The 25,699-nt window shown below is 49.9% G+C and overlaps 6 protein-coding genes across 6 annotated transcripts; 3 read left to right on the top strand and 3 right to left on the bottom strand.

Annotated features, from left to right (window-relative positions):
- Positions 1-2,032: 2,032 nt before the first annotated feature.
- Positions 2,033-2,317, bottom strand: N7498_000001 (uncharacterized protein; the record flags this gene model as incomplete). The annotated part of the gene is made up of 1 exon (XM_058447064.1): positions 2,033-2,317. The coding sequence occupies one exon, from the start codon at positions 2,315-2,317 to the stop codon at positions 2,033-2,035; it is 285 nt and encodes a 94-aa protein (XP_058312475.1).
- Positions 2,318-6,362: 4,045 nt separating this feature from the next.
- Positions 6,363-6,680, bottom strand: N7498_000002 (uncharacterized protein; the record flags this gene model as incomplete). Its single annotated transcript, XM_058447065.1, has 1 exon — positions 6,363-6,680. The coding sequence occupies one exon, from the start codon at positions 6,678-6,680 to the stop codon at positions 6,363-6,365; it is 318 nt and encodes a 105-aa protein (XP_058312476.1).
- Positions 6,681-14,524: 7,844 nt separating this feature from the next.
- On the top strand, positions 14,525-16,446 carry N7498_000003 (CocE/NonD family hydrolase; the record flags this gene model as incomplete). The annotated part of the gene is made up of 3 exons (XM_058447066.1): positions 14,525-14,724; positions 14,781-16,271; positions 16,338-16,446. The coding sequence occupies 3 exons, from the start codon at positions 14,525-14,527 to the stop codon at positions 16,444-16,446; spliced, it is 1,800 nt and encodes a 599-aa protein (XP_058312477.1).
- A 1,275-nt stretch (positions 16,447-17,721) lies between these two features.
- On the bottom strand, positions 17,722-20,416 carry N7498_000004 (fungal specific transcription factor domain-containing protein; the record flags this gene model as incomplete). Its single annotated transcript, XM_058447067.1, has 9 exons — positions 17,722-18,068; positions 18,121-18,199; positions 18,279-18,834; positions 18,896-19,241; positions 19,303-19,538; positions 19,604-19,833; positions 19,890-20,099; positions 20,156-20,247; positions 20,365-20,416. The coding sequence occupies 9 exons, from the start codon at positions 20,414-20,416 to the stop codon at positions 17,722-17,724; spliced, it is 2,148 nt and encodes a 715-aa protein (XP_058312478.1).
- A 719-nt stretch (positions 20,417-21,135) lies between these two features.
- Positions 21,136-22,020, top strand: N7498_000005 (thioesterase family protein; the record flags this gene model as incomplete). Its single annotated transcript, XM_058447068.1, has 1 exon — positions 21,136-22,020. One exon carries the CDS (start codon positions 21,136-21,138, stop codon positions 22,018-22,020), a length of 885 nt encoding a protein of 294 aa, XP_058312479.1.
- A 1,039-nt stretch (positions 22,021-23,059) lies between these two features.
- Positions 23,060-25,457, top strand: N7498_000006 (flavin-containing monooxygenase; the record flags this gene model as incomplete). The annotated part of the gene is made up of 6 exons (XM_058447069.1): positions 23,060-23,081; positions 23,629-24,058; positions 24,112-24,365; positions 24,419-24,555; positions 24,607-24,973; positions 25,039-25,457. The coding sequence occupies 6 exons, from the start codon at positions 23,060-23,062 to the stop codon at positions 25,455-25,457; spliced, it is 1,629 nt and encodes a 542-aa protein (XP_058312480.1).
- Between the last annotated feature and the right edge of the window lie 242 nt (positions 25,458-25,699).

Below are 25,699 nucleotides of genomic sequence, written 5' to 3' on the forward strand. Positions count from 1 at the left end.
CCCTAAACCCAAACCCTAAACCCTAAACCCTAAACCCTAAACCCTAAACCCTAAACCCTAAACCCTTCTTCCAATACAACACAGCGGTCAGCGGGGGGCGCCGGGGGGATTGCGGGGGCTAGCGCGTCGGTACTTACTCTAAGATCTAAAACACTACGTTTGCGAAATATATTCACTCTCTAGTATAAGCCCGACCGAAGAAACCCTATCCCCTCCCTCTGATAGTAAATAATAGTAAATCCGAAATCATTACATCCCTTCGTAGAGAAGGGCTAATAATTGTAGACTAAAACTACTAGCGACTAAGGTGGTAGCGCGAGTAACCCTAAACGGTTCGAGTATAAAAACCCTAACGCCCACCCTAATACGATACGCCACTTAGTTAGAATAGCTTAATGCCTATCTAGCGCCAAAACGAGCGAGCCCTAATACCCTATACACTTTAGAAACCCCTAGCTCGGCCCAAAAACCCTCTAGATAAATGTAACCCAAAATCTCTATCGGAAAGAGAGCAACCTTATATCACGTAATTACTCCCTCCACGACTAAACCCTACCTTCGTCTAGGATCCATTCATCTAATACCTATCCGCGGTAATAGTGCTACCGCTTAGCCTTCTAATATACCCTAGTGTGCCCGTTAGCGGCCCTTGCGTAGTGTAGAGATATATCGCTTGACTCTTAACTCGTATGCGGATGTTGTAGCGAAGATGATCCGTGTCGCCTAGCGTTTCGTTCTCTAGGATATATTGCTATTGGGGTCTGATGCTCGGGAGACCGATGATGCATTTGACTAGTAGCTCGCCCTTAAATATACGTCGGGGGGAGAAGGAGCGAGCCAAGCAACTATGACTATATATAGTATAAAAAGTGCCTACCAGTGCGGGAACGTTCTTCGTTTAGATATAGATATAGACTTTCCGCACGACCTTGTATTTACCCCGAACCTAGAGAAAGAAACCTATGAAAATCTTTTATTTCCCTCGATGCTAATAGATATATATCTCCTTGCCGACCTATCAAATTTATATCGGCACCTTTCCTATCTACCGCAGGACCGAATCGCCCACAACGATCGCGTTAGATGCACGTTCACTAAACACCGACTATTCCAACCCTAGCCATAATATATACGCCGCCTCGTCGCCTACGACGTGACCACCGCCTAGTCCGCCGAGAAATTCCCGGACCCACCCTTTCTTCTGGAAGATAGCCTAGCAGAGCGGCATTATAAGGTCCCTAAACCGACACCTATCTAGTCCCTTTGGATCACACACCACTTGCGAATTAAAGCATCGGTAGCAACTACTATACGGCTCGAACCATCCCCCCCGCGCTTAACCCCGGGACTGCGCTTTTTTCTTCGCATCGAAGTAGTTATACCGCTATGGGTGCGGGCAATTCGCTAGTTGATGGCGCGCGTGCAAAGCCTGCCCGGATGCTGGACGAGGGAGATAGTAGCAGATCATATATATCCCGCGCCACTCCTCTAGGGACGCGATGTAATCCGCTAACCCACGCGCCCGCCTCTATATCTAAGATCGAAGTAGCTCGCCCCTAGCCCGTAAATCGCTCGAGTCGTCGGATTCAACCTCCGCTACATCCGGCCCTCGAACCGAGGCATCCGCGATATCAGAAGGTTCCGGTAAATAGACTATACCGGAATTCTAGTAGCAGTCACATAAAAGCGCCGTGGGGGTGTAGGGACTACCGCGCTCGTCTAGGAAGATAGATAGCTCAAACACCCGACAACTAGTAGCACTGATATATCTCTATATGGCGGCTTCCGCGGCACTTAGCGGTCGTCCACTGCCGTCGGTGAGAGCACTCTTCTATTGACGAGGTACTAGAATGATCGATCGCCCCCTAGCCCCATCTCGTCCAAGCCGCCCGACCTCCTGTGTAAAGCTGATTAAGTCCTAGGGGACCCCGATATGAACCACCCACCGAACCGCCGCGTGATCAATCCCTATACTAAACGCTAATGTCGCCATAATATACGGCGGCTCGCTATCCCGCTAGCGTTGGAGGACCTAGGCCTTCTCCTCAACACTACTAGACTGCGAGTGGTAGACCGGCGCATCGAGGGCCCGCCCAACCTTATCCGCGACGCCTCTCACGCAGCAGTAGATAATAGCACGCCCAACACGATCAAGGCTTGCAATCGCTTCGCGGATTCCAGGAAGTGCAAAGTCCCGAATAAGATTAGAATTAGGGGGGCAGTAGCTAACCCAAAAGGTGATATCCCGACGCGTTGTAGGGCTACGGATTATCCGCGCACCACGTAGCAACATCGCCTGTTCGAACCCAAACACCATCGACGGCGATAGGGTGCCTATCAGGAAAACCATCTGACAAGCCAAATCCCGCAACAGCGGGAGTAAGGCTATCGCGGGCCGGTAGAACACCGCGGTCACCGCGAGATAACACTCGTCGAACACAACCCAGTCGAGTTCATTCGTAACGTAAAGGCGATTCAGAAACTGCCGGAACCGAGGCCGCACTGCCTGTTCAACCCCAACGACAATAAGTGGGCAGGAGTGTAAATAATCTGGGTTCGACTGCGCGTCCTAGATATAGGCATCAACCCCGGCCTTTGCGCATTAGCGTTGTATCTCGGCCTTGAGCACCACTAGTGGAAGGATTAGCACCGTGGTGCTAGCCCTAGGTAGCTAACAAGGGAGAAGGTATAATAGACTCTTACCCTCACTAGTTCGTAGGATAGCCAGGACTTAGCCCGCGCCCGCCAAGATATGTTCCATCGCTTGTTACTGCCCGCGGGACCGATACTGAGCGTGCACGCTATACATCCGCTGGAGAACCTCATACGCCTAGTCCATTCGCCATCGCCGCTAGGTCCTAGCGGGGGCCTCGCGTTGGGCAATACGCCGTGCGATAGGGGTCTCGTCATTATCGCGCCGTCGCTTAAATAGGGTAGCGAACGATTGGGTTTCCGCGCTGCCGACTACGCTTCGACTACTAGGGGTCCTATTAGAAGTGCTGCGCGGGCTATCACGTAGGGAATGATCTCCTTCCTCCCATTCCTATAGCGTGGCCGGCTCGGCACACTTATATGGCATAGCGAGGGCTGGTTGAAACTGGAGAGGATCACGCACGAACTAATGCTAGAGCCAACTAATATATCGAAACTCCTGGAGCCTAGCATCAGTTAACCTACCACGGAAGTTCACCGTCCCTCTATATACCTAATTATCGGTAGATGGGGTGTGGCTTACCTACTAGTGTAGTGCGTCCGACATACTCCCTCGCGCGGGATCTATCTCCTCGCTATCGTCCCTCTCTTCAATAAGGAGATTAGCTTCGACAGCAGCGAATTTCCGTCGGGCGATACCCACCGTGATCTAGCGCCAGGCCTAGATATAGATATGCTTCCCAAGAACTAGCTTACTAGTATTCACCATAATCCAAGTTATGGCATCCGCAGCCCATAGATCAAGGCTATAGGACTAGAGGTAATTAGATACAGCGCCGGGCTACTGCGTCTCGTGTTGGAGAAAATCGCGGAATGGTTAGATTATAGCGAGGTACTAGGTCACGAGCTATATAACCTTAGGGAGTAGGAAGCGAACCGGCCATCGAGACGCATTGTTCTGGTTCTAGGACTTATAGTAGCTAAGGATGAATAGTATTTGCCTATCGTGGAGAAATAAGTCTCGAGTGGTTAAAGTCGTGTTCCTCCACTAGAGCCTAATGAACTCCGTGCGACGCCCCTGCTGACCCAACCTAATAAAGAAGGGGACGAGGAGTGCTCGAAGGAAACGCTACACCCTATCCTTATACTACTGCGTGGCATCCGCGGACACCACCCAATGCCCCTCGGCGGTCCGCGACTAGAACGTACGGAAGAGAACGGGGGTCCTACCCACCCAGGAGATCAACCAGTCCTGTAACGGGGCTAGGTGGTATACGTTCCGCGAATCCGTCAGGAATGACTAGCTGGGCGCGGTGGCATCCTAGTTGTCGACGAGGAGCCGTAGATCTAGCATAGGGATCTCAGACGTAGGGCTAGAACGGCCACTAAGGCATAGCTCTTCGTCAAAAATTCGCCGAGCCTCAGAAATCTTCTGGAAGATAATTTGATGTAAGTTGGATAGATGAAAGATGACGTCCGACCACACCAGCGTCTCGCCGTCCGCATACCAGCGAATCTGTGCCGATGGAACCTCGGTCTAGCTAATGCTAAACCCCAGTAGCCGATTCTCGAGCAATTTAGCCACGGGGCCCTCGATGTCATTTAATAACTACTCGTTCCGGATATCCACGATCGTCGCACCAATTTCGGCCTCTCGGCCACCCGTGGTCTCCGCCAACATATACGCAAGCACCACCATTTGACAGTCGTAGATTAACTAGGATAGAATAGAGGTATAATTCCCGACCATCAGCTATACACCTTGGGTGGGACTCCAATACCGCACGGCAGCGTATGAAACAAGGACGGAATCAAACTTACGACGGGGAACGGAGTGTTGAATAATAGCAAGGCTAAACTCTAGGACTGCCCGGTCGAGTCGGTCGCGAAGAGTCGCTTTGTGTATGCCTTCTCGGTCCAGGTCGACAAGGCTAATAAGCTCGCTCGTAACCTAAGTTACCTCAAGCTATGCCTCACGCTATCGGTCGCTCGGTTGGAATAGGGTATCTCGGAGCTAGCCCTGCTCGACCACTCGGTCCTAGTAGCAGATCAGTCGCTGCTAGGTATCGATATATCTCCGGCGGGACTGCTCGTTTTGTAGGTCCGAGATAGGGTCCTAAGAGGCTTCTCCCCGAGTAAAGGTATTGAGGAGCCGTGCGTTTCGGCGACTAAGATGCTGGGTTTCTAGGTCCTAGTTATACACAAGCACGGTTATAGCATTCTCGAGGACTCGTCCGACACTCTTATAGATCATGAAGAGTGATTCTTCCTGCTCCTGCTTAGGCAGTCGGTAGCTAAGACCGAGTTCGCTTAGCTTAAGTCCCTAGAGATGGATATAGATCCCAGTCCGCTTTATCCACGGTGTGACCTTAGAGATATATCGTGCAGCCTAGACACAATCTCGGAGCGGCTAAGACTGCCGCTGTCGGTATCGACGTATAATATCGTCCCATAATTAATCAGAAATAGGGCAGGAAGAAGATCGCTTATAGGTAGAGGGTGGTGCATTGGTGGGTGCATTAGCGTGGAGATATATATATTGTGGGGTAGCGGTCCAGTGGACCCGGTCTGTCAGAACAACAGCGAAGTAGCGCTGGGCTTGCGACTGGCAAAACAATGTCTGAACGTAGGCCTGATGCTATGGCATCGCGCCCTGCTGCGAAACTTGCCACTAGTGCCGCTGATTGTAGTGTTGTCGTATCCGATCAGTGCTAGTCGTGCGGAAGACACATTGTGCAAAATGGCAGAGATACCCCAACACGGTCGGCAGCCTATGAATCTCCTCCGTGCCATCGGGTGGCTGTACCACATCAATTTTCGTAGCGGCCACATCTTATAATAGAGCGCTGGATTCAATTCTCCTACGCTGCCCACTTGGTGTTCGATGCTTCTTAAGTAAATACCGGGCTAGATTCTGGCGAATGTAGCAGTTGCCGTGGGTAGTGCAAAGGGCCACCCGCCATTCGCGTAGGATCTTAACATATGGTGGAAAGATATCAGTTTCTCCCCCAACCATAGACTATGGTGTACTAAATCTAGATTGGGGCATATTTCACGGATTAAAGAATAAGATAATATCAAAAAAATAATAAAAATATATTGTTAATATCGCTAACAGTAAGTAGTGAATACCAGCGGGTTTGCCCCTGAATACCAGCGGGCGCTAGTACCATTCCGGTTTAGGGCCGGGTACATTTTGTTAGTAAAGTGGGTGAACACCAGCGGAGTTCAACGTAGACTATATACAGGACCCATAGCCTAAAGGGAAAGTAAAAAAAGTCCCGTGCACCATTTCAGCCCAAAGATCTAAGTATATTAGGGATGGGTTGACGCTCGGGACGACGTAACCGATACTCGGGACCCCATCGATCGTCCTTGGTGATCACTATATGGAGGCGGCGAAACAGATACGTAACCTGGAATCCAAAGATGCCATCGACCATCTACTTAAGCCCGAGCTAGCTATAGACCGCCCTAGCATCCCGGAGGTTCACCCCGTCGCCCTCCATCTAGGCCCAGATCGCGCGCCAGCTGAGCTCGCTATGCACGATCATAATATTGGCAACCATAGGGAGTACGACGTCGGGAAACTGGCACTCCTATCTAACTCGGAGTGTCCAACTAGACCCGCGCTGCGACCACTTAGCATAAACCGACATAGGAAGTGCGCAGTCGGGACATATGCCTTAGGGCGCCGCGGGAAGCCGCCTCTAAATCCGCCGGCATTCCTTGCGTATCGTATACGCCTTGGGCGAGGGACAGTCGGCGAACAAATGGCTCGCCCGCGCGGCGCTCTTCGCGCGGTGGGCGCGATAAAGCGGGCAAGATGATGCCCACTCGCGCACGGTAGGCAGGAGCGGAGGACTCGCTAGGGCGGGAGCGGGAATAAATAGGGATTCCTGAGGAGTCGAGGCGGTTAGCAGAGGTTCGTCGGTGGACGGGCCATCGGTGTCGGACTGCTCGCTAGGGGGTGGTGTGCTAGTGAGGAAGCTTGGAGTGCATAGCTGCCCGCTCGGCGGGGGCGTCATCTCGAGCCTAGGCTCCGCCGCCAATATAGCCGGGGTCGGCTCGTCCGTGATGCGTAGATCGACGCTCACTAGCCCACGCGGAGCCGCCTTATCAGCACTTACTGGCCGCGATGCCCGTGCGGAGCTAGGGGATCTAATGCGTGCAGGATGACTAGGTGGTAAAGAAGTGCCGGGGCCTGATAAAAGCGGTCCAGCGTCGAGGTGCACAGCGAATAGCTACGACCCCGGTCCCCGCGACACGAATTGTTGACTAGTGGTATCCTGCCACGGAACTGCAGTCGTTTCCCGGCGGCGATAGGGATTCTGCTAGCCGTGGTGCTCTCGACAATGCTCGTGGATCCGACGCGCCTCCCGACCGATCCAACCGCACGAGGGATGCCGGCACTGGAAGCTTGGGTGGAGAGCGAGCCCTAGGACCGGCGGAACGGGCCCTGATAGAATGCAGAGATCCCGAAGAAGGTGAACGCGGGTGGGGAATCGTTCAAAGTGCTGCCGCACCTCCCGCACCGTGAAGGTAGTGCTAGAGGCACCGTGGTGGAAACGGCGAAGATATCGACTGATCTACGCGTCCACGACCGCACACTAGTAGCGCTGGCAGATCAAAACATGATATGGAGCGTAGTAGCGAAAAGTCTCCTCGATGGAGGCGGTCTCTATGAGAGTGAGACGGCGAGAACCGACCAAACACAAGAGACGGGCGTAGGGATGGGACGAGGGTTGGTCGGGGAATTCAAGATGAATACCGGGAGTGAATACTGGGAGTGAATACCGGGAGTGAATACCGGGAGTGAGTACCGGGAGTGAGTACCGGGGGCTAGGGTAAAGCGAAGCACGGTTGTTCCCTTGCCGCCCTATATAAGATATACCTAGCAGCGGCTTCGATATACTATATATAAGATAGATACAACCTAATAACCCCCACAATACAACTAGATAGTAATATTACCGCCACAGCTTAGCCGACTCCCGCGAGGCATAAGCGAGTCGGTCGTAAGCGATCCGGTATCGCGCCCGCACTTAGAAGAACCGGGCGTGGGTATACTGGCGCTCCTCGTCGGTCAGCAGGTGGCTTTTGAGGGCCTACCAAATCGTCTGGTTGTCTTATTCGCACTGGAGCTAACGCCGAATCTCTTTCTAGGCTGTGCGCCACTTAGATTCCTTACGATAGAGGCGACGCGAGAGACGGTCCCACCTAGAGCGGAGATTGTCGGGATTAGAGTCCTCGTCCTCGAGCTGCTACACGCAGAGATTCAACGGGGCTAGGCCAGCGTCGAGTCGGGGCCGTGGCCGTCGCTGCTAGGTACTAGAGACTAGCGGCCGTTGGAGAGAACTGAGCTTATCGCGCTGGGTCTCCACGACGGCCCGCAGGTAGTTAAGGAGGTGTTGCTAGAGCCACGCGTCGTTCTTATGGAGCTCGCTATCCAGAATATGATAGACCCACTAAAAGGAGCGGAGGTGGCGGCGCTCGGGAGCCATTTAGCGGACATACTAGCTGATGGCTCCGGACCGCACCTCGTAAGTAGGCAAAGGGATTTCTCCCGTAGCCACTAGGCTCGAATCATCCACCACGGCGAGCCACTAGGTAAGGTTGGTGGGCACCGAAGGCACGGTGACCGTAAGCGGGCTAGGCTCCCCCGCGCATTTCTAGCCCGACACTAGGAGCGAGTCTATATCGTCCGCGGGAACGGTGATTAGGCCAGTAGGCTAGCCTTATTGGTAGTAGCGGACGACCTCCTAATGCACACTGGCCTACGCCTGGAGCTTACCGTGATACTGTTTCGTCCCGGCGGACTAGAACGTCTCGTCGCTGGGGTATAGAAGCACCTAATGCGTACGGACCTATGTCTCCTTTAGTCGGAGACGCTATGCCCGCGCTTGCTGGACGCCGTAGGTCTACGCGATGACCCCAAAACACTGGCGGTAGAGCACCTAATACGCCTTGTCGTTCCAATGCTTGCGAGGTATATCGCCCTGGTTGCCATCGCTATCCTAGCCCTAGAGCCAGATAAACAGGCCCTCTACGTGCGGAAGTTTGATGTGCGTCTGGGATATAAAATAAAGATTATCTAATAAGCGACTATACTCAAAGACGTAGCGAACCCCCGCCCCAGTGAGCGGTATATCCCTAGTATAGGCCTCTCGGATCCGGTCCGGGCTTAGCGGCTACTATATACACCGGCGATCGGCTAGGGTCTGGAAGACGTCCTTGCGGAAGGCACGGAGGCAGAGATCGACTAGGAGCTAGAGAAGAAGCGCGGACCGCTACGCGTCTATCCGATGCTCCTAGAGACGACTGAAGATATCGTGGAAGAGAAGAAAGTCGTCTTGGGCGCGGACCACCTACCAATAACGGGCGTGGTACGCCGACTGTAGGCTAGGAGTGTTAAACACTATATATGCTCGGTGCGTAGGCAGGAAGATCATTATGGCCCAGTCGAGCTTGTCCGCTATCTAGGCATATCTAGAGCGCTCGAGGTGCATCCCGAGAGCCATACCCTCCTGCACCTATTCGCGATCGGAGCCCTCGCGGGGCTAGCGGATATAACGGTCAATCCACAATCCTAGGCTCCGGCGAAGATGCGCGCCCTGTCCACTATATACAGAAGTGAGACACCGTAGGAACATCATTATAACGTGGGTGTGCTCCTAATGCACAAAGGTCCGCGGGCGGAGGCTATACGTTATCTTAAACCCTAGATAGAGCTTGTTGATATTCTAGCGCCACCAGTCGAGAATGAGCGACGTGGGATACACAAAGAATGGCTGGTAGGATAGCGGGAGGACGATCGGTGTTGCTGCTAGATCTCGTATACGAAGAATGTCGTCCATCGCTTAGAATACCGCCCTGGTAACACGATATTCCTCCCGCGTCCCGTAGGATTAGGATCGATAGCCCCGTAAGGCCACATCGCAACGCTACTTCGTATAGAGGTATACGCGGAGGACGACGAGTGGCGAGTGGCTTATGGCACCGCTAATATATTGCTAGGAACGAGCCATTCCGGGATCAAGGGCGAGAGTGTCTAACCCCTTATTAGAAAAGAGATAGTGATTACTAGCAGCGAAGACCTCTTTTGAGGTATTATATATCTAGATATAGCGGAGTCCGCGCTTCTAGATGGGGCTAGACGGCGATGGCGCGATAGTCATCGATCCTTAGTCCCGAAGGAAAGACTATAGATAAAACTATACCCGCTATCTAGCCAAAGGCTGTAGGTCGCGAGGAAGCCTATTATCCGCAGACTGGGGTTCATTGAGATAATGGTCGGGCTCGCTATCGGGTGAACCTACGGAGTGAGCTTCTATATACGGTCTTGGTTGCGTCTCTAGAAGCCTAGTAGATACTTCGGGGTCCGAATCACTATAAGGCTGCCCTAAGACCTAGTCTGCCTCGGACAAAGGAGTTAAGCGAGCCGGAAGGGTGGCTGTAGCTTCACTCTGGGAGAGCCACCTATAGAATCCATCAAGGCAACATCGCCGCTAGCTTAGGGTCAGTGGCGGCTCCGGGGGAGCGTAAGGAAAGGGAGGTGAATGTCGATGGGAGATCATCTCCTTCGCGATATCGTAGAAATCCCGTTGCAGGAAGGTGGGATTTATAGCCCGACTCTATTAGGCCAAGAATAGGTCGCGGGTTTGGGACTAAGTCGGCCGTTGCGTGATCAGCTTAAGGTTCTTAGCCGTCAACATAATCTACGAGTCTCGAAAGTAAGAGTGGCCCTCTTCCAAAACTCGGCATTAGATCTTATACCACAGCGCGGCGAGTTTATTAGGCTGCAGTCGATAGTGGAAATCCTGCGTATACACGGCACCCACCCCAGCCTACGTGCGGGTTTCCCGCTGCGGAGCGTTTGCCGAGCGTTCGATGTGCGCAGCACTCGAGGGAAAGTGTTGGCCGATCGAGGACGGATAGATAGCCTAAATCGCGGGAAGAAAGATCTCGTCCGTCTAGGTCTCCCATTCCGCCTTGGTGATGACAAAATGGTCTTGCAATAGGTGGTACAGGCGGGGGAACAGAATATAGAGCTTCACCTCGTAGAACCCACCAAGCCGGCCAAAGGGGAGATAGGGAACATAGTGAAGAGGCTGACGTCGATGCCTTAGCTAGCCATAGGTGTCTAGCCACTAGACACGGATCGAGTCAAGATAAAGACCGCTCTATAGATTACTGATGTTAGCCCGTCGGGCTTTCTAGTAGATGCCCTCCCGAGTAACAGCCAAGCTAGATACGAGACCGCTAGCACTATCAATATCCAGCGCCACCTAGAGGGTCCCATCGTCCGAAACCGTGTCCGACTCGAGGTTCACCGTGGGGGGTTCTAGGGAGGTGTCCTCGGCGGTCGGCGGGGGCAATCTAGTGAAGATCTTGCGCCGCTTAGGGGTCGGTAGTAGAGTATCCCACGGAGTCGGATACTACGCGATCCGGTTGTTTGTGGGCGGCCGCAGAAGGTCGGGGCACGCCCAGCTCATTATATTAGATAAGGTGACCGTATTAGCGGGTACTGCGGTGGGCGACTGATGGGATTCTTGCCCGTAACTATAAGGCTGCACTAATTAGTCGACGAGGGCGGCGGCTAGCACGTTGGGGGATAGATCGTTAGTAGCGGGAGATGTAATGGCAAAGCTCGGCTTAAGGGCAGATTTAAATAGATCGGATCGGGACGCGTCGATGGGTAGAAAAGGTGAATCGATATAAATCACTAGAGACCGTGTGTGGTTAGCGGTAGCCTCCTTGGTTTAAGTGGTAACGCACCTAGCTATATAGTGGCTCTGCGGCTCACTGGAGGAATTGGTAGGCTATGGCTCTACTATAGCTATCGGGCTTAGGCTGCTGAGGCGTTCCGCGTCATACTCTAGTGATGCTGCGACGAGGGCCTCTCGGAGCTCATCGAAGTGGCTAAATGCACTCTAATCTTCTAACGGCGGTGCCGGCATGGCCCAAGGATCATGGTTAAGGAATAGGTTATAAAATATACTAGGGGTCTTAGCTGGAGCTAGAGCGAGCCGCCATCGCGCACGGAGCCGAGCTATATAGGCTCGAGTGGCCTCGCGCTAACCAGTATACTCTAATGACCGACTAGGGCGTGGTATCTTGGGACAGTACGGACGCGTGATCTTTTGTTATGGTTTTCCCGACTGGAAATTCTATTAGCTAGAGGCCTAGGCATACCTCCTAGGCGAGAATGTAAAGTGTTAGGGTGGATACCGTGCTAGCCAACCAACGTGCAATACAAGGCGAGGCCCTATACGTCTCAGGGGCGATTAGGGTTTAGCGAATTCTAGGCGTATATAGATGCGACCTCTCCTCGCGACTCTCTTAAATATACGTCGACGATGTCGTTTATAGGTATATACGATCGTGCGGCACTTTGCACCGCTAGAACCGCCTTAGATAGTGTTAGTCTACTAAGCCCGGCGACATAAATCGCGCAAGGGGCTCCCAAGACGACTAGCCTAGCTAGAGATCACGAAGACCTACTAGGTAGGAGGATATCGTATAGGACTATCGATGCAAGAATCTAACTTATAGATCCGCACTAGAACTATCTCGCGAGGGGACACCCAAGGAAAATGATAACGCTCGTCTATAGCTAAATAGGTTCGCCGACTTAGATTTAGAGGACGAACACACACTACCTTAGTGTCGACTAGCACTAATAGAGCGCGTCTACTATACCTCGTATATAACCAATTCCGGCGTAGCTTAGAGCTATATTAGCTAGAAGGCACTCTCGCTATCGCCTCGGCCGCGCGATGGCTAAGCTATGAACAGGACTAACGCGCGGCGAATACCTCCTCCGCTAAGGATAAGCGCCTCGCGAGTATCTAAGCTCTCTACCCTATAGCCTAAGCCGATCTAATCGATCCGAGAAGACCTAGGTATACCGTAACGTAGGGTGTTAGGGTAGATAGCGAGACTCCTAGAAGCCAAGAGTCCTAAGGATCGGAAATAGAGTGTTATACTCGGAACCTAATCTATATATACGCCTCTACTAGCCTTAAATCGCTATTCTCACTTAATTGCGAGTACCCCTATCGAGTAGCTAGTCTAGCTAGGTAAAGCCACGATTCGCCATTCCTATAACGCACGGTAGTTATTCGTGGCTATAAGGGGAGATTGTATAGACTAGGGCTCGAGATAGGGCACACCGAGCCTCTATCTAGCATCGACACTACCCCGAGAAATAAGAAGCGAATAGGACTCCCTAGCGCTATCTAGGTTAACGCGGGCACGTTTCCTGTTAGAGATCCTAGGCCTAGAGATCGATAGACTAGTGACTCGATATAGGGCGCCTCTCTAGGAAGAACCTCTCCTTGGCCAATCGAGTGGCCCTCGCTAACTAGCCTAATAGGGCTCACCTAAACACTAGGCGACAAAACAGTAGGAGGAGATTGATATAATTAAGGAGTTCGTTCGACGTGGACTACCTAGGTCGAATCGTCCACAAAAGCTCTAAGGGCCGCGACGGCAGCGGATACTATAGTCACGAAGCGAAATTCGTATATTGATTCGGTTATAGCTACGATATAGGAACTTATAGGCCTATCTAAAGGAATAGGATAAGCTATCAGTTAATCCGTAGCTAGGGCTTTGGACTTAAGTGGACCTTAAGGACAAAATGCGGAATATTAAGTTATATATAAGGAGGTGAGAAGGACCCACGAGACGCACGACCAAAGCTAATAGATCTATAGGAATAGGATAACGGTGCCGACTAAGTTTAGGTTAATTACCCTAGGCGAGTCGAGGATTGAGGGCATTGTAAGGGCACTAAGCTGGAGAAATAAATAAACACTCGATATACTTCTATTAGAAAACACGCTTTACTGCTAGTGGTCTAGAGTCTTGGAACTTATATTGATCCCGATCCTCGGTGTGCTATGGCGGTGTAAAAAACCCTAAAACCCTAGGTCACGTGAGGGTCCACGGAGATCTCTTCCTTGTTTGTATCTCTATTTCCTATGGCTAGGTAGGAATCTAAATTGGATTAAGTAGCGTAACTCTGTTGGATTATAGTTAGTTGAAAATCAGGAGTTGTTTGGCCTTGGGGTGGTCGAGACAAAGGCTGATGTGACAATAGCCCGAATCGGGATATATTAGTGTGACGGTAAATGATATATCTTGGCGGAGCGGAAGACTTGACGCTGATTCCTCAAAATTGGGCAAACTTTGATCTACCACACAACCATCAAAAATAGTTAAATATAGACACAAGCTATATTATTTCAATGCTAAAAGAGTCCAGTTTCATATGGGATATTTTTTACTGTAAAACTTTAGAAGTTGGTTTGTTGGAATTGGATCAGGTTGACCTTATAGACACCCTACTGAGCGCTTACTTAAGCACCCCACTGAGGTCTCAGTAGGGCCCTACTGACCTGGGTTCTGCGTCGGCTAGGACGAGACAATCTTTTGCAAAACAAGTTTCGTGCGAAAGTGTGAGTGTAGTCATTGAACGCGTATGAATGTGAAAATATGATTGACAAACTCAAAGTAATAGGAATCGGGACCTCTCTTTCACTTGCAATTAATTGAGGCGTTCGGGTGATTCGGGGGTGATTCGGGGGTGTTCGGGGGCGTTCGGGGGCGTTCGGGGGAAGTCGACATCGGTGGAGACAGACCGGGATGCCTTTTTGCAGTAGGAATTCCATCGAGATTAAGATTACCTGAATTCTCATATAAAAAGCTGCCAATTCTCAGTTCCACATTCCAACTGCCTTTACAGACATTACCTTTACCAATCTGGTGGACCAGTCCTCTTTTCAAGGTATGGCAGATGCCTCTGTTTCCCCTTAATTCTTAATAAGCTAGCCATAAATATCTGATACCGATCAAACAGGCCAAAATGACAGACGGCTATCAAGATATTCAGACCGTTGATACAACGAGCTTCCCATTCATCCTTGAGCAGGATGTAACTGTGCCACTAGGGAATGGTGGTGTGGTTCGCTGCAACGTATACAAGCCCAAAGCAGCTTCAACGGAAAGCAGCTTTCCGGTTCTTGTGACATATGGGCCGTATGGCAAAGACGTTTCCTATAAACAGTATGTGGGACTTTTGCGTGCCGGCAATGAGCAATGCTAACCCAGTTGAACGAAAGATTCAACCCGAAAAGTTTTTCAGAAGTGGATCCAGCGCACCAAACAGAGCATTCTGCATGGGAGACTCCGACGCCTCTCTTTTGGACCAATCATGGATATGTGGTTGTGCGAGCTGACGAAATTGGTATCGGACAATCCCCCGGAGTCTTGCACGTCAAATCCGCAATTGCGATCGATGGGTTCTGTGACGTCATTGAGTGGGCGGCTCAGCAGCCCTGGTCAACTGGAAAGGTAGGCCTCCTGGGTGTTAGCTACTATGCAGCTACACAATGGCAGGTTGCTGCCCGTCAACCTAGAGGCTTGGCAGCGATTGTTCCCTGGGAAGGATTTTCCGATGCCTATAATGAATCCATACGACATGGTGGGATTCTATCAAACAGATTCTATGACATGTGGTACGCTCGTCAGGTTGCGCCGAACCAATATGGACTACCTGGGCGTGCTGCACGTAATTGGGGCCCTGACACTATTGAAGGAGACCTCTCAGCCAATGAATTAGATGCAAACCGATACAAGGCTATTCTACATCAGCAGCGGTTCCGTGACGACGAACAAATAGCGTCTGTTAACATCAACCTTGAAGATATCAACGTTCCTATTCTGAGCGTGGCAAATCTGGGTGGGAGTCTACTGCATCTCCGAGGAAATGTGAATGGGTACTTATGGGCGGGATCTGAATTCAAATATCTCCGATTTATCGTGGGACGGCATGACCTACCCTTCTACTATCCCGAAGAAGTAGAAGTCCAAAGGAGTTTTCTCGATGCTTGGCTGAAAAGCCAAGACCGGGATGGATGGACTAGAAGGGGGGCTCTCCCTGCAGTTGATTTGGTTCTTCGCCAAGGAGATGTTGGGTACAACAATCCATCTGCGGAGAAATCTTTCGTCCGGAGAAAAGAAAGCGAATGGCCGATAGCCAGGACAAAGTATACGCCTTTCTACCTTACAGCAGACCAAGAGCTTAGATCCGTACGACCGGATCAGTCGCTAGCACGAAAACTAAATTACAGAGCTCTTGGAAAAAACACAGTTTCTGACACTTTGACGTTCACTTCGGCACCTTTTGAAACAGAAACTGAGATCACTGGACACATCGTTGCCCACCTCAATGTCTCAGCCAGCAGAGATCGATGGGGAAGCTCTCCATCTGATATGGATTTATTTGTCAGCCTGCGTCACCTGGCATCATCTGGTCAAGAAATTTCCTATACTGGATCTGCAGGGGAGCCTGTTCCAATAACGAAGGGGTGGCTTCGGGTGTCTCTCCGCAAGACCAACCCCCATCATCCACGCCACCGGCCTTGGCTACCTTACCGAGATTTTTACTCCACAGACGTTCTGCCTGTGGTTCCAAACGAGGTATACGCCGTCGATGTGGAAATCTGGCCCACAAACGTAGTGGTTGAATGCGGAGGCCGCCTGGTTCTAGAGGTGAGTTCAGGAGACACAGCCGGGTCCGGGTTTTGGGGACATGATGACCCTATTGACAGGTATGAATCTGATAAAGTCCATTTGACGGTCACATACAGGAGATCCATTAACCTAACACATTCTAGATCGGAGGAAATTTTCAAGGGTCACAACCACATTCACTTTGGCCCTGCCTATATCAACTACGTCAGCTTACCCATTATTCCTTCGAAATATGAGAAAGCATTTGAATAGTTCCGTCCGAGTCGTACAGTCATTTTCAAAAATGGGATTGCTTAACAGATCACATCACTAGGCATATCTATATTTATTTGTAATTGGGCAAGTGGGCAGCTTTCCTTTCCATGGCATCTTGTAGCGCTTGTGTTCTCTTAACAACTGTCATCAACTGTCATCACCCACCTACTATCGTAGTAACTAAAACGCAAGGTTGTCATGAAGACAGTGATACTGCAGAATATTAACAGTTTTGGCAACTCCTTAAAGTCTGCACCTTAGGCGTGCTCTCTATTCAAAGTCATATTTTCTTCGTACTCCTGGCCGGTCTCGTTATCAACATAGGAGCCCACTGTTGATTTGAAACAGCATTCACCAAGTGCTTTCTTCTTTCCTGATCAACATTCACGTAGATATTCAATTCTTATTGAACCCCACACTGCTATATGAAATCGTTCAGCCTTCTTCATTGAAGACCATAGAAGTTGAGCCTATCCTGGCCTGGTCATTTGCCTCAGCCGTTCGAAAGAGATTTCGAGTCTGGCTGCCCGCGAGCAATCGTCCACGGCATTAGGGTACCCCGTACTCAGAGGCAGTGTGCGCTAGTAACTAGATCTATGTTACAAAAGGAATCCGCCACGGAATTGTAGAGTAAGACAAATCTGCTGACAGAATACTTGAAGAATTTGAAACGCGACACAGAAAGTTCCAACGCTTCTCTAACTAAAGAAACATGGAATCCCGGCTTTCTCCCCTTACGCTTCGACAATCAACTAGATACATAATTGACGCCTTCATTATTTGAAGACGTGCGTGAGAATCTTCCAAGCGATATGCCGCGATAAAGTTTGCGCGCACAGTCTCATCCGGGACAGCCAAGTGAATCCTCGAGAGATGGACGCAGTGTAACGATCGTTGCAGATTGGAGTTGTCACTTGCAATATAAACTCATTGCCATCTAGTTATTCGTCAAAGGCCTTTGCTTTCGCAATACTGAAATCGGCCTTTCCGGTTATCCTGACAGTGGCGAAGCATTTTATTGAACAACTTATTATTGAGCGAGTTTGTACGACCTTGCGGGAAGACATGTGATATGCTCTGACCTCAATGCACCAGAAGTTTCGAATAAATAAAAGAGTTCGAGCGCTTGGGATACAATTTGGAGGACAGATGCTTCATAAGTGAGTGTATCGTTAGCCATTTTCAATCCCTCGAAACAACTCAAAAGAAGATGTGATGATCGTGTGTTGTCACTGAGCCAGTTTAGGGAAAGCAAAATTAGCTCACAAATCGCTAGCCAAATGTCCTCCAGCCTTGTTGGAAGATATTGGAAGGATTAAGCCCGACAAATTGCTCAACTCCAGCGCCTGTGAAACATGGATCGTACCAATCATGGTCTTCTGGCAGAATGACCTGGCTCAACAACGAGCCGCTTTGTTCGATCTCATTTGGGGCTTCAACTTGACAGTCCATGGCCGATGTTGAATGAGATCCGTCTTGAATTTCGAGCCTTTCTATTGCATTACTATCGGTCATTGGAACCTGCAGCTGGTCATGTAAAGCATTCTTGGAATAGTTGTGCCTTGCAGATGTCTCAGGAGGCCCGAATGTATTTGCTTGTGCCGACAATGGGTCTGGAGCTATATTAAAAGATCAATGTTGAAATTATAAGGAGATGCGCGCGAGACGTACCACTTTGTGATGTTTCAGGCCTAGGCGGGCATTTCTGCTTCGATAAGCCCATATCAAGAGCTGCATGCAACCTTTCCCACTATAGAAGTCAATCGTCAAACCATGCACCCTAGGAAACCCCAAATTTTGTGTCTACGGATATGACAGATGCGGCTTACCGGATGCTGTAGCGCTGGCCAATATATTCGCAAATCGTCTAATAAGCGCAATATTGACCTGGCAGCAGCAAGTTTGTAATTACTCTTCAAACTTTGAACAGGTGGTATGTTTGCGTCTTTTCCCTGGCAAGATAATTCCGCGACCAGGAGAACGATACCAGCGAGAAAAGCACCATAGCCAACAAGAGGAGGAAGACGTGAGACATGGTATCGCCCAGAGAAACAAGACTCTAGTAGGCTATGAAACAGCTCCGCGTGTTTCACGACAGTCTTCGCGCTTTGTTTTTGCGTATCGAGGTCAACCTTTGGGTCAGCAGAGATACCGGAAAACAATGGAACATTCATCGAGTGCAAGGTCATTTGGCATTGATGGTAGATAGCATCATGCACAAGAATTATAACTTGATCCTCCGATGATAAGTCACTGAGTTCCGATGTTCTCATTGTGATTGCGTTGTCAAACAGCGATGTTGCCAAGAATGATAGTTGCTGCATCAAGTCCAAGTTCTGGGCGGTTGAATAAACGCGATCGTTGCATGATAACTGTATCTTCGCCCTGTGGAATCGATCTCAGAGAAAATTATAACGCGGGATCCAAACCCCCACTCATCACTCACCACAGTCCAACCATCTTCATTAAGCAAGCTGCGGCTCCAGGATGAGTATCGGTTCTGCTTCCTGATTCCACGGCGCTGGAATGCCAATTCCCATCCATTTTCTCGTGTAGAGTTATATCAGGACCTGATATTGTATTGGAAATAACTCCTGGGAGGGGCACCTCGGCCGCCTCCTGCCAACACGATGTGATATATGGTTCTGGCTCCATCACAATGCATGTAGAAGTCCAACACGCCCAGAAGCACCGACGACCGAGTTCTGAATCAAGCGACCAGGTAGAACTTTCCAATTTGTCAGTGACCTTCTTGCCATATCCAAGAAGGTTACAGGATCGGTAGGCCAGTGCTGTAAATCCGTCAATTGGGGGAAATGCGAGAAGTGACGTAGTTAAGGCATGAGTGCTCACCGAGGCATAAGTTGGCTGAGTGCGGCTGCCCAATGCCAAACCAATACAGCTGAAGGCACTCTAATGCCTGAGTTACCATGAGACATGGGGCATCCACAGCCATCATGAAAGCCTCCCTTTCCGCGGCCTTCGCCCAGGGAAGGCCATAGGGATGATATGCACGAAGAAGTTTCAACTCCGTGTGTTCCACTCCCCCCTTAGATTCGTCGTCGTCGTTATTTGTCGGACGAAGAAATCTTAAATCTGCTATTAGCTGAATGTGTCACAAAAACGGGCCTTGGAAGCATGAGTTATGGCATACAAGGTTGCTAACGCCAGTAATGCTTTCAAAAGAGTCCCATGGAGTCCCCCAGTGAGGTATTGCTGAAAGAGAACAGGTTTGTGAAACAGAAGGGATGCATTATACACGCGTGAAAAGTAAATTTCCAGTAGAGAGAGCCCAAGGGCGGTTGGTGGTAACGGTGGCTGATCGGAGACCCGACCGAATTCGGGTGTGGATAAACTTGCCACACGCAGCTGTGTTGAGTAGGACTGGAAAATCATCAGTCATCATAGAGCAGCCCTTCTAGGTGTGTATCGATACGTACATCTGAGAGTACATGAGTCCCTGTGACAGGCGGGACGGATGTGTCGTCAATTTCATCGTCATTATCACGAAATACATCCCCTTCGAGAGGATTATCGCGGCCGAGGCTTGCAATACGATGTCGCGGATTTGGATTGAGGGCATGAACAGGAATTTGTTGCGGGTCTGGCCCATTGTAGGGTTGCTGGGGAACGGCACGTCGAGAGTGAGCCTGTTCCCGGTCTCGTTCAGTTGCCCTTTGCAATAGCCGGGAGCCATTTCGTTGACCTCGCGGGCCCCGTCGATTTGGAGGGCTGGGATACTGACATATCGTATCAATCCGATTGCACCGAGCGCACCTGGGACGTTCGCGCCCACATCTGAGCTGAGAGAGGTTCATTGTTAACAAACGCCGCATCCTTGAATCTTTGTGGAGGCAATCACCTTCTGTTCGCGACATCGCAAGCACGCAGTTAAAGATAGGCGTGACAACGAACTAGTGGCCTCTCCCCTGCCTTCTGAGACAACCGCGTTGTCCATGATGGTCATGTGGATGCTGTCAAGTCTATTTTGTCCGAGAGCTGCAACCCTTTTCCCGCGGATGCCCGAACTCGGCGAATATCACGTGAACGGTCGGATTCCCATCGGGCCGAATTGCCATTCGATTACAGACGTCACGATATCTCACCCGTTCAGTCCGTTCATCACAAGGCCCATGCTTCCCTGGGTCTATTTACTCATATGAACTGCTAGTGAAACAGTCGTTACTCAAGTAATGGGCTGCAGTCATATAAAACCAGAGATTTAAGGCGCACGCAGAGTGATTTAACAACAATGCAGGCTTACGACGATGCAGCCTATGTGCACTGCTGTAAGATCTCATCTCTTTTCACTCATTTAGATTCGGCAAAAAACAGAAGGCGCTTCTGCCTCTAACTGGCTGTAGTAACCTGGCTGTGGAGATTTGAGAGTCGAACCGCCGGTCGATTGATCGTGGCACACCCGCGCCTAAGTGACCCAACCGAGGTTTTATTGCTCAGAAATTAGTTTTCAACCCATGATACATTCCTCTTCGCCTCGACCGCTGCATTTCCCGTTTACTTGTCCAGCTGTCCTCTCATGGTGCATGAATCCATCATCACCCTGTGGACTATTCGGAGACTGGGCTACTGGGGGCCTTGCGAATTATCATGGCAAGCACGTTAGCGGAATCCGTTTCGCTGGAGAAGACAGGGGACCATTATCTTTCGCTTTATGCTCCGCAGGGAATGGGTAATACTGCACCTATCGCATATGGAGGCTATGCCCTCGTATTCGGAATTCATGCCGCGTATCAGGCAGCCCTAGACGGATTCCATCTCTACTCAGCCCTCGGGCACTACTTGCACGCAGCCAACACGGAGGAAAAGCTTGTCTGCACGCCTGTACAACTTCGGAGTACAAAATCCCTCGCAACTTTTCGCGTTACTGTGAAACAAAAGGTTCCGTCTTCTGGCCTCTTACGGTCATGTGTGGAACTCCAAGTTGACTTCCACAAATTCGAAAAATCTGTTCTTTATCACTCAGCCTTTCCCACGCGAAATTATACTCATTGGAAATACTGCCTTCCCATGGATGAGCTGTGCGAGCAGAGGGCTAAATCCGCTACAATCTCGGACGATCAATTGACAACATTCAACAAACTCTTCGGTCTTTCTAAGAATTTCTACGAAGGTCGTCTGTGCCTCGAGGGCGTCACCTCTCAGAATGTCCTGGGTGTCACTAAGAACGTCTTGCTTGATCAGGATCATCTGCATCCAACGCAAAGGACCTCTGGAGATTGGGTGCGCGTGAAACACCCTCTGGGCACTGAAGGAGAGCGATTGGCTAGCTTGGCCTTCATAATGGATGGTATTTTGTCTTTCTTACCTCTGTGTCACAACCATTTGTTTTTTGAGGATGTCGGAGCCTGTTCAAGCTTGGACTTTGCGCTACGAGTATTTGTGCCCCTGCCCCAACTAAACGAATGGCATCTGAGGGAGGCCATTAATCACCATGCTGGGTCTGGCCGATCATACAGCGGGAGTAATCTTTGGGACGAGGAAGGAAATTTGATAGCCAGCATGACCCAGCAGTGCATTTTGCGCATGCCCGATGTTGCCGCAAGAATTTGATCTACCCATTCATCTTAGTCTCTTTTCCGGGAAACGTGATTCAATTCCTCTCGGATATTTCAATGCTCCTGAACATTAGAATAATCATCTTACACAGTTAGATCTTACTGATTAAAAAGCAAAGTACCTACTTTCCACCATGGTTCCTCCCTGATCCCGTTTCTCTCAAGGTCCAAAAAGCAATTGAGAAGCTATAGTCTGTTGAGACCAACCCCACTAACCTCCTTAAGGATGTACTCAACGTTCAGTACGTTGTCTCGGATGACTTTCTTACCCGGTCGTAATGAGAAAAGCGCATGCGTATAGGACTGTCAAGACGAATGACAAGAGAGCGGATACAAAAATCCATCCACCGTAGAACATTTAAGCCTATCAATTGAGCCTAGGCCGTGCAGATTCCGCTTGGCCCGAACATACCAGAATGTGAGATGAAGTTCAAGTATAATTCACGGTCGGGTCTTACGCCTGGCTGAGCTTCACGCCTTAAACATTATGGCGGATACAATGTCTTGTAGCGTTATAATCTAACTAGATGAGTATTGTATAACCAAAGAGCTTTATAGTGCTGACTTATTGGGCCAGCAGATACATTATCTCAATCAGTGCTTTGGAGTACCATGGAGGTAGTTGATGCGCATTTCTGGTAATACAAATGGGAAACTATTTCCTCAAAATGGTTGTTAAAACTCAGATATTCATACGGTACATTCCTCGGCTACGAAAGCCCCATTTTAGCCGCAGAATAGCATCATTCCCTCATTTCCATAGAAACACACGGAAATATCGTCTTTATATGATGTTTGAGGCAAACGACTCGACTGGACGGACTGTAGGGTTCGGTCTCGGATAACATTGAACCCTGCATCCAGTCATTTGGACAATTTCAGCAATGCTTTGTTAAAACACGGTTCCACTTTTTGTTCAGACGGCCTTACATTGAAGCAAATCATTCCCTCGTCACGTGGGTCACGGACTCGCGAATTGTAGACTGTCAAGGTTGGTCTTGGATTCGGCCCGATTCGGGCAACACAAGCAAACTATGTACCAACCTATGGATCTGGGTACTTGGCTATGAACTAACAACCATGGGGCTGAAGAGAGCTAACTGTGAATTGACAGACTGGGCTAACTGCCATTTTTCCGCTGTTGGGTCTGATAACAACTCCGATGACGAGCTCGGGGACCGCTCATAACAGCACTTGATTTCTCTATTCCGCCATTCCCTGAGCCGTTCAAGTAAGTTTTCTTGAGCCAACTTCGGAGTTTACTGCGTGGGAATAATGTCTCAATAATAATCTCAACTTTGCGGTGATCGTGCGCCCCGGTGGGTGAATGCCAATCGGAGTAATCAGTGGTACCACCCCACTTCTCCCTACGTACCGAGGCTAATGGCGATTGGCCGTTTCATGCCTGCAAGGAAGTGACGCGGGGAAGGTGGTGACCCGAACGAATCTTGCCTCTATTTGAGATGAAATAGGATGAAAGGGCTTGAGTCTAATATATAAGTAGCTGCTGAATCTCAAGAGATGTAACATCATCAGCTTCGCTATTCTCCTGACTTCTTCCACTGCCGAGAAGTACCAGGTCTCAGAGACTGTCTTTGAACAGCCGCGCAAATTGAGAGTCATCATCTCATCGGCTGCGGCGCATCCGGGGTCCTTTTCGCGTACAAGCTCCGGAAACATCTCTCCGACAGCGAGTTTGTAATCTACGAGAAGAACCACGATGTTGGGGGCACTTGGCTTGAGAACAGATACCCTGTATGTGCTTGTGATATCCCTTCACATGCGTACCAATACAATTGGGCCCCCAACCCGGAGTGGAATCAATTTTACTCCGGATCTGAAGAACTCTGGCAATATTTCAAGCGTGTCGCGCATGATTTCAACATCATGACAAATGTCAGGTTGCGGCACCGGGTTAGCGGAGCGGAGTGGATAGAAACTGATGCGAGATGGAGGTTGTCCATTGTCAAGGACGACGGTTGTCTGATTACAGACGAGGGTGAATTTCTGATCGATGCCAGTGGAGTTCTGAAGTGAGCCTGATGTTCTCGTGCACTTCCTGTATCGAAGCTAATCAATGTGATAGTAACTGGAAGTGGCCGAAAATCCATGGACTTCACAACTTCAAAGGAACTTTAATCCATAGCGCTCAGTGGGATGATTCTTATGACTTCACAGACAAGGACATTGCTGTCATAGGCGGTGGTTCCTCGGCCGTACAAATAGTTCCGTCTTTACAGCCCCAGGTCAAATCAATGAAATCGTTCATACGATCACCTGCGTGGATATCAGACAACTATGCGACAAAGGATGCGGGCTCTGATGGTCGGAACTTTCAGTGTAAGCAGTCCACTGAATAATGTTTCCTGCTTACTGGAGCTCAATTCTTGCAGATTCCGAGACACAAAAACAGAATTTTCGAGAAAATCCTGATTTTTACCTGCAATACCGCAAAGACATCGAATATGAACTCAATTCTCGATTTAAGTTCATCATCAAGGGAAGTAAAGATCAGAGCGAAGCTGTCAAGGTCGAGTGTCTCCCTCAGTGGCTCGTGTATCTTCCCTGCTGACCATTTTAGGTGACCACCGAAGACATGCGGAAGAGGTTAGCTGCCAAGCCCCATCTGATCCGGCAATTGGTCCCTAGCTTCGCTTTTGGATGTCGTCGACCCACACCTGGAAACGGATACCTAGAGGCGTTGGCTAGCGACAATGTCGACGCTGTATTTGACCCGATCGTGACGATCACTCCGGGTGGAATCCAAACCACAGCTAACGTGGAGCACAAATTCGATGCTATCGTGTGTGCCACGGGCTTCGATATTTCATTCAAGCCTCGGTTTCCTCTTTTTGGTCATGGGGGGGAAAACCTTCAGGATCGGTGGACTCGAGAAACGCCCAAATCATACATGAGCTTGATGGTTGCGGGCTTCCCCAATTATTTCAGTCGGTCCCCCTTCCCCCCATTCTAACGCACTTATGCTTGAGAAGAGACTAAACTCGGTGTTCAGCCTCATTGGGTCCACATTCCCCTGTTGGCCACGGCTCTTTGATTCCAGCCATAGAAGTGATAGCGGATTACGTCTTAGCTGTCTTGCAGAAAGTCCAACGTCAGCGTATACGTGCTGTAGAGGTCAAACAAGAGGCTGTTAACGAGTTCACTCAACATACCGATGAATTTATGAAGCGCACGGCCTGGTCCGATGGTTGTTCAAGTTGGTTCAAAAATGGTTCGGTCGATGGCCCGGTGGTGGCTATCTGGCCAGGCTCACGATTGACGTGGTTCGAAGCCCTGAGAGAACCTCGATTCGAAGATTTTGAATACACGTACGAAACAGCTAACAGGTTCCAATATTTTGGAAATGGATTTACGCAGCGGGAGATAGAAGGCCAGGATCTAACTTGGTATTTGGACCAAGCAGATATATAGAGTAGACCGAATGGGCAACAGTGAGTCAATCATGAAAAATGGGCTTTCGAACCTGAATATGTTGCGTTTCCACTGTAGTGTGCCTGACCCATTCATACTACAATTCCCAGCAATCCCAAAGAATTCAATTTATTGATCATTCCGACTTTGAAAGAATTGAAACTTGAATATGGATACGCTCGTACTGTGTGGTGGGAATTCAGGCTGCATACTGTGCGGATTTACGAGCAAAGTCTATATAA

This window comes from Penicillium cinerascens (genome assembly GCF_028974065.1).
Source record: "Penicillium cinerascens strain IBT 15544 chromosome Unknown contig_16_segment0_segment0, whole genome shotgun sequence".
Lineage (NCBI taxonomy): Eukaryota > Fungi > Ascomycota > Eurotiomycetes > Eurotiales > Aspergillaceae > Penicillium > Penicillium cinerascens.